This window comes from Perkinsus marinus (assembly GCF_000006405.1).
Source record: "Perkinsus marinus ATCC 50983 genomic scaffold scf_1104296952078, whole genome shotgun sequence".
Taxonomy (NCBI): Eukaryota; Perkinsozoa; order Perkinsida; family Perkinsidae; genus Perkinsus; species Perkinsus marinus.
In genome coordinates this window covers 24,318-33,031 of record NW_003209025.1, presented here as the reverse complement: position 1 = coordinate 33,031, position 8,714 = coordinate 24,318, and the positions used below count along the sequence as shown (strand labels likewise).

Sequence of the window (8,714 nt, the reverse complement as noted above, 5' to 3'; positions counted from 1 at the left end):
CTTTTTCACTTGGTGAAAAAAGTGAATAACACCATACTGGATATAATAGCAAAGGAATGCCTTAGAAGGCAGCAGCCTGATTACACTTGATCGATGTAGACTATCTACATCATAAGCTCAGCTCAGGGCTTCCTTCACCCGAGAGTCATACATTGTGTGCTATGGGAGATCGGGACAGCGATAGTGATGATGCAACCGCATTTTCCTGGGGGTCTGCTGTGTTTCGGAAACGCCTCCATAACCGACTTCCCACATGTGGAATCAAATCGTGGTAGCTCCGCTGAAGCTAATTAGAGGTGTATTGCAGTTTCACGACCCGTTTTACGTGAAGCGGCGTAAAACTCGGTGAAAAACGCGATAATATTCGCGGTGATATGCAGAAGTCGTGAAAATTGTTTACCACTAGTGTTTTTCATATCACTAGGTTGGTGAAGTTCCGAAACAAAAATAGGAGGAATCAGGAGGAGTTTACTAGTTCTTTACTGGAGTTTCACGACCCGTTTTACGTGAAGTGGCGTAAAACTCTGTGTAAAACGCGATATTATTCGCGGTGATATGCAGAAGTCGTGAAAATTGTTTACCACTAGTGTTTTTCATATCACTAGGTTGGTGAAGTTCCGAAACAAAAATAGGAGGAATCAGAAGGAGTTTACTAGTTCTTTACTGGAGTTTCACGACCCGTTTTACGTGAAGTGGCATGAAACTCGGTGAAAAACGCGGTATTATTCGCGGTGATATGCAGAAGTCGTGAAATTTGTTTTTCACTAGTGTTTTCCATAAACACACTGATGACTGATCCGTTGGAGAAAAAAATTTAATGATTGTTTTCTTGATTTCTCAGGACGGGTGGTGCGGAAGCGATAGAAGGAAAAATTTCTCGGCGGGTGCTAGCAGCCACTGGAACAGCAAAAATCAGAAATATTTTTGAAGCGAGTGGCGTTTTAGAACAACTCGTTGAAGGTTTTAAAAATGAAACTAACCCAACACTGGTGAGTTGAAAATTTTCGGAGAAAAATTTTCGGTTTTCTTTCTGTTTTTAGGTGGAAAAAATGCTGATTATGTTCCGAAATTTGGCAGTTTTTCGTCCGATTTCTAAAAGGCTCATGGATTTGGGTCTCCCTATATTACTTCTTCGCTTACTCAAAGCTAATGTACATAAAACTGGCGAAGTAAGGTCGTTGTGAAAAATTGAAAAAATTTTAGTGAGTTTGGTAAAATATGCACATGGTCAACTCCATGTGTCGGTGACAATATGAAAATATGGGTGAGTTTAGCAATACATGTTTGCTTTCCTCAGTTGAGCTCAAGAGTTTTATTTTCGTAAAGTATAGAAGTTCGCATACGAATTCGGGTAGAAGTGTACAGAAAGCAATGAGAATTTCTCCGGAAAATTTCTTCAGATTTTCACATTATCACCAACACATGTAGTTGACCATGTGCATATTTTCCAAGGTTCGTCAGGGCAACGCTACTCGCCACATTTTGAGACATTTACGGTATGGAGTTTCACAACCCGTTTTACGTAAAGCGGCGTAATACTTTGTGACAAAAACGATATTCGCGGTGATATGCAGTAGTCGTGAAATATATTTTCACTAGTGTTTTCCATATCACTAGGGTGGTGAAACTCTAATATTATTATTTTGTTATACTCCATATACAAAATGTTTACTGATTGACAATACATATACGTAATTGGTTGATATTACATCAGAGTTTCGCAACCCGTTTTAGGTGTAGTAGCGTAATACTCTGTGAAAAACGCGATATTATTCGCGGCGATATGCAGTAGTCGTGAAATATATTTTTCGCTGGTGTTTTTCATATCACTAGGGTGGGGTAATGTGAGATGTATACAGCTTGTGTGGGTCTGCATGCATCGAAAAAATGACAGAATTTTCTGTGTGCGAGGCTTCGCTTCGAAAAAAGACGATTTTAGAATATAATTCCTCCTATTTTTGTACAGTGGAGTTTCACCACCCTAGTGATATGAAAAACAAATTTGACGACTACTGCATATCACCGCGAATAATATCGCGTTTTTCACCGAGTATTACGCCACTCCACATAAAACGGGTTGTGAAACTTCATTAAATTAACTGCTTTTTTGAATTGTGTGTTTTTAAGGTCGCACTGGTAGCAACGGAGCTTTTGGGAAGCATAGTTGAAATAGATGCGTCCAATGCATCGGCTGTTTGCGGTGAATCTGTTGATTTTTTCGAGGTAAGTATTATGGAATTTCCCCTAAAAACAGTGGGGAAAATTATATTTCACGACTACTGCATACCACCGCAAATATCGCGTTTTTAGAGAGAATTACGCCACTTCACGTAAAACGGGTGAACCAAACTGTTATGCGAAGTAGTATTTTAAAATTAGCCTTCAATTTTCGGAGAGTTCGTAAGTCAACTTTGAGTAATATCAACATGATAACGATGTGAATCGATTGACACCAACGTTTTAGAAGCGTTCCGCAGTCTATAGTCGTACTAGTTTCAAACTGAAGAAAGCCATACCGGAAATCTAGATATGCATAACTGTTTGGTTCACACTGAAATCTAAATCGCGATGAATATTTTAGGTCCTTTCGGAAGTGCTCAATAAGCTCGTGTCTATGCCTGGGGTGAAGTATAAAATATGTCGTAACGATTTGGCAACAATTTTGATGTTGCTGATGGAAAACGGTGTAAGTCTGGCGTGGCTGTGTGAGAAACATGTGCATGTGTTGGTGACAATATGAAGATTGTGGGGAAATTATTTGTCGTTTTTTTTGTAAATTTTTACCAGAATTTTTGTGTAATCTTTGATAATTGGTGAAAAAACTCCTGAGCTCAGCTCAGGAAAGTGAAGATGCAAAAAGTAGTGTTTTTTTTCAGCGTGGAAAGTTCTTCAAGAATTTGCTAAAATCGGGATTGTTCGCAATGATGTTATTTTGGGTTGTCAAAGACTGCGGTGACTACAACAGAGTTAAGGAGTTTGCTCAACGAAGCGTGCAGAATATGAGGCCGCTTACGGACCCATTGGTGAGGGGGGTAATTTTGTGGCGAGTGACGGAATTTCTCAGACCATATTCGACGTTAACGCATTGCAACCGGGGAGGATGGGCTCGGCTGAGGATGTCCAGTTGAGAATAGTTTTGTGGCGCGCGGTAGCGTTCGCTGTCAGCAACGATGAGGATTGTGCGAAAGAAGGGGGAAATTACGGTAGGGAGATTCATTGAAATGTGGAGAATTTAAAATGATTTCTTTATATGGGAGATACGAAGTGACGAAGTTTTCTTTATTTCATATCGTTGTCGGATGAATTGCATGGGCTTGTATGAAAATGTGTTGATGAGGGAGTGGGGGTGGTTTTCGTATAGTGGTGATGCACCCGTGATATGAATAACATTAGTGAATAACATATTTCACAATTCACTTCGCGGAAGACAATTGTATTTTGCGCTGCGGAAACATATGCATCTTATAATTCACATTGGAGTAAGCGAGTCGTGAAACTCTATTGAAATTTTCCCTGGTAGGATTTATAACAGCTTTGTTGACCGCGTTGAAAGAGTCGGGAGTATCCGGAGGCTCTACTACGTATGGTATAATGCTACAATCAGCAGCATTATCATCGATATCGATGGTGTTAGAAGGAACTGTTGGTTTGAGAGAAGTCTTCGCTGAGGTAGGCTGCAGATTAAGTTTTGGTTGAAAAATGTTTCCGGGCCATTTGTTGTGATAGGAAAATAAATTTCGCAATTCACTCCATAATGATTTTGAATTGAATTTAAACGGTAGTTGTTTTTGTTTCGCGTTTTTCGTGCCATTTCACGTGAAACGGGGGGAATTAAATCACTAGGGACGCGAAATTTTCGTACTTCATCAATATAATATTACATCTAGTTTTTAATTGGTTAGTTCATCGTGTTAAAACTTCTACTGGTTGATCATCCCGTACGCGTGCACGCTCGAGATTGCAATATGTAGTTATCGTCGTTGATAAAGAGTCATTATGATAATTTTATGTTGAAGTAGAACATTTGTTGTTGGTGAGTGGAGATATGAGCGCACAGCGAAGATTCGTGTGGGTATTGGAGGAATTTTTGTCGAGTAAATTATTAGCAATGCGAAATTATATGCATATGGTCGGGAAAAATTTTGGCAATTTTTGTGTTCGATAAACCTCTTTTGAGATTCGAACGGTGTTGTGGGAATATATGTGCGCATGGTATTGGTGACAGCCTGGAAAATCTGAGGAAATTTTGAGGGTGGTTTTTGCACACTTCTACCCGAAACCGTTGGTAAACTTGTGAGCTCAGCTGAGGAAAACAAACATATATTACAACAGCACTTGATTTAACGACGCTACCGTTAGTTTATCTAATGTGTAAAACACGATCTTGGGAGCTCGGAGATTTGGTAGCTCAGTTGAGGCGAGTATAAATAGCAATATTCGAGTGGTGTAATACTCCATGTGAAAAACGCGATATTCGCGATATGACGTGAATGAAAAACACTTGGCGAATTACACCGGACGAATCACTTCATATCACGTTAAACACATCACGTTTTCTACGCGTTTATCACCGCTCACAGGCGTTTTTCGCGAACTGAAATGTGAAATATGTTATTTCACTAGTGTTTTTCATATCTTCATCGAAACTTTACTGTTCAGGCCGATGGGGTGAATATTGTCCTACGGTATGTACAGCGCATGGTGGGAGAACGCCACAGTAGAAGTGGCAGTGTTGATACTCAGCAGCATTACGCGAAGTTGTTGAGTAAATCGCTCAACACCTTGATGCTTGGTAAGCTGTTGAATGTATGTGTTATATTGGAGTTTCACCATTCTAGTGATATGTGGTTAGAAATATATTTCACGACAACTGCATATCACCGCGAATAATACCGCGTTTTTCACAGAGTATGACGCCACTTCACGTAGAACGGGTGGAACTCCATTGTTGTGAACGATTAAATCGGAATTTTTCACCCCGATGAGGAAGTACTTTGCTTAATCTGATCGGGAGAATTTCTGTTCTTTTGGTGAAAATTTTGAACATTTTTCCCGGAAATTTTCCGCCTCGTTGCACTTGGTGATATTGATAATGAATTGTCGCATTCGCAGGATTGGAGTTCTGTAAGGCGAGTGTGACTGAGGAGAATACCGAACTTAGTACCGCAGCTGTACCGATCCTTTGTGGAATCATCGCGATGGATGGTGACACGAAGATGAGACACGGTAAGAATCTTGTATTCTGAAGTATGTTGAATATTATCGTAGCTTTATGTGGGTTTTAGAATTTCGAATGCTTTATTAAACCCATTTTATGAATATTCTATCTCGTCGAGTTTTGAATATTTTATTCTTTAATCGATTTTGAATCTTTTGTTTTCTAACCTTTTTTGAATCTTTTGTTTTCTAACCTATTTTGAATCTTTTGTTTTCAACCTATTTTGAATCTTTTGTTTTCTAACCTTTTTTGAATCTTTTGTTTTTAACCTATTTTGAATCTTTTGTTTTTAACCTATTTTGAATCTTTTGTTTTTAACCTATTTTGAATCTTTTGTTTTTAACCTATTTTGAATCTTTTGTTTTTAACCTATTTTGAATCTTTTCCCCTTGGCACACGTATGTCTTAGTACTTCATTTTTCTCAATTACTGATTTTTGTTATTCTCGAATGTGACGATTTCGACTCATTCGAAATTGTCATTGAAATATCAATTCACTTCAACATACGCTCATCTGTGTTCATTGGAGTTTCACAACCCGTTTTACGTGAAGTGGCGTAAAACTCGGTGAAAAACGCGATATTCGCGGTTATATACAGTAGTCGTGAAATTCGTTTTTCACTAGTGTTTTCGGAACTCCATTATCGGACATCATCTGTATCTTACCTTCTGGACAACATATGTATCAAATAGTCGTCATAGAAACAAAGATATTTTCTGTTGCCAATTTATAGCTGAATGATACCACTCTTTTCTCATCCTCAGACGCCCTCCCCCCGTTGCACAGTGAGTCCCCACGGCAACTCTTCCCAGCTGCTGAACCCGTATCAGTCATACTCAGCAGCCCACCTGTTTTTAGCAGGTCTGAGGATGACAACATTGTTGGAGTTATATCACAGGTGAAGTGGAGAGAAATAATTCGAACGAATGTTCTTGTTGAACTAATTGAGTGCATCTTGAGTCTTTCCTTTTTTTCGTTTTTTTTTGCTTTTTTCTTTTAATTTTTTTGTTTTTTTTTCGTTTTTTTTCGTTTTTTTTGTTTTTTTTCGCTTTTATCGTCTTTTTCCGATCACTATGTCTTTCCAAATTATGTTTTTCTGTTATTCTACTATATTAATTATTATTACTATTTTTTCGACGTGGTTTGATGTATGTTCGCGATAAACGTATCGTTATACCAACTATTCTTATACGGGGTTTTTGTATCAGGAATGTCGGAATTCGGCGATGCAGTGTTTGAGTTTACTCAGCAAGAAAGATCCGAAGCGATTAAAGGAGATCAGAAATTGTGATGGTTTGAGATTAATTGTTCGACAATTACAAAAGTAACAATGGGGCATTCGAAAGTTGTTTCAATTGGAGTTTCACAACCCGTTTTACGTGAAGTGGTGTAAAACTCGTCGAAAAACGCGATATTATTCGCGGTGATATGCAGAAGTCGTGAAATTATGTTTTCCACTAGTGTTTTTACATCACTAGGGTGAAACTTCATTTTATACCTTTACACCGTTGTTGGGATTCCTATGTAGCTCTGCGAGTTCATGAACTAAAGTGTAGACCTACGAACTTAGTTCGAAAATTTATGTATAAAATTTGTGAACTTGTTTTCACAGGAGTTTCACCACCCTAGTGGTGTTGAAAAACAGTAGTGGAAATGTATTTCACGACTACTGCATATCACCGAGTTTTACGCCAATTCACGTTGAACGGGTTGTGAAACTCCAATACCACATATTTTATATTTCACAGATACAGTTCGGGTCGAGAAGCATTGCTGACTGCATGGGGTTGTGATGGAGATGTGGACGGCACGTGAGTGATCGTATAGAAACGGAAAACTTATGTATATTTAGAGAAAATTTCAGTCGGTATTGGTGTGAGAAAATATGCACATGGTCAACCACATATGTTGGTAACAACCTGACAATTCTGAAGAAATTTTGGCAAATTATGGTAAATTCCTGCACATTTCTACCATACTTTGTACATAAACTCCTATAATTAGTGAGGAAACTCCTAGGATCAGTTGAGGAAAGCGAACATATATCACAACACTGTATGCAGGTGGTGAATTTAGTATTAACATGTGAGGAGAAGGAAATTGCTGAAAATTTTTCGTGTTGTTTTCCGTAAATTTTCATCCCCCCGAGTAGTTTGATTTTCATGATATAATGAGCTCAACTGATGACACCGAACATACATTCTATTAACACTGGTCGCGATGGCGGATTTTTTTCCAATTTTGAGTAAAATTTTAGATATTTTTCCTCTCAGAATTGACGTATATTCTGAAACTTTTCGAATTCGGGAGAAAATTTACGGAGAAATTCAATGTGGGAATGAGGCGCAATTTAAGCACTCGACGAAATGTGGTAGTAATAAAAATATGACAAGACGTGATTTGTATTCTGAAAAAACAGGAATTTTGGGAAAAAATTTCATGATTTTTCGGCGAATACTCTCCAGTTTAGATTTTCAATGAACTTTCTCAGTTGCGATTTTCCGAGGAGAGATTTTGTTGCGGAAAATCGCAACAAAATTTTTCCTCGGAAAGAAAATTTTAGTAAATTTTTTCAGTGCACTTTTTTATCACATCGAATAATTTTAGCATTTTAGATTATCTTCTGGTATCTGCGCGGTTGATTGCGTGTGGAACTGCATAGTTGGTGATAAAAAATCAGAGGAGAAGTTCATAGTTCACTTGAATGGTGTTGGACATTTGTTAGAGTGTTTTGAAGTAGGGCCAAATGTGCTAAAGAGACAAGTGAGTTATTAAAAATGTGATATATTGGAGTTTCACAACCCGTGTTACGTGAAGTGGCGTAATACTCCATGTGAAAAACGCGATATTCGCGGTGGTATATATTTTTCACTGGTGTTTTTCATATCACTAGGGTGAAATTTCATAGGAAAAATACAAAGGAGCAGTATGGGAATATATGTTTGCTTTCCTCATCTGAGCTCGTTAGTTATGACGGTTGTAATACAACTCAAGACTCTTAACCGTCGAAGTATACAAAGGTTCTAAGTGATAAACTTGATGACAAGGTAGATATCACAATAGAGGTTTACGCAACTTCAATGATATCGGGAAGAACCGCAACAGTAAATTAGTTATGAACCTGAGTCCACTAGCTTGACGCTAGGGCACAATTATGGAGACTAGACACACACACAAAGTCACAATAACTTTCTATCAATTATTTCTATAAGAATGCCGCTACCGGCACAAAGTTTCCACACACGAATTTGGGTAGAAGGGCACGAAAAACCTGCGATAATTTTCCAAAATTTCCTCAGAATTTTCATTTTTTTTACCAACACATGTAGTTGACTATGCGCATATATTCTCACACTGCAATGGAGTTTCACCCGTAATTCTAGTGAGAGACTTTTTTTTCACATTTCACTTGGCAAAAAACGCCAAGTGATATGGGGTGACTTGATCGAGAGCGAAGTCGTCTTTAACAGTTGATTTTTTGGGGATAATTGACGA

General features: G+C 38.2%; 1 protein-coding gene across 1 annotated transcript in view; it reads left to right on the top strand.

The window, feature by feature from the left end:
* Pmar_PMAR005719 (hypothetical protein) overlaps positions 1-8,714 on the top strand; it is a gene marked incomplete at both ends in the record, with an annotated part of 11,238 nt that overhangs the window by 2,227 nt on the left and 297 nt on the right. Inside the window, 13 exons of the mRNA XM_002777313.1 lie at positions 842-989; positions 1,041-1,169; positions 2,128-2,223; positions 2,582-2,686; positions 2,877-3,023; positions 3,065-3,203; positions 3,521-3,669; positions 4,660-4,792; positions 5,113-5,226; positions 5,984-6,004; positions 6,428-6,506; positions 6,968-7,030; positions 7,835-7,982. Coding sequence (XP_002777359.1) covers positions 842-989; positions 1,041-1,169; positions 2,128-2,223; positions 2,582-2,686; positions 2,877-3,023; positions 3,065-3,203; positions 3,521-3,669; positions 4,660-4,792; positions 5,113-5,226; positions 5,984-6,004; positions 6,428-6,506; positions 6,968-7,030; positions 7,835-7,982 — 1,471 coding nt within the window. The remainder of the gene's footprint in view (positions 1-841; positions 990-1,040; positions 1,170-2,127; positions 2,224-2,581; positions 2,687-2,876; positions 3,024-3,064; positions 3,204-3,520; positions 3,670-4,659; positions 4,793-5,112; positions 5,227-5,983; positions 6,005-6,427; positions 6,507-6,967; positions 7,031-7,834; positions 7,983-8,714) is intronic.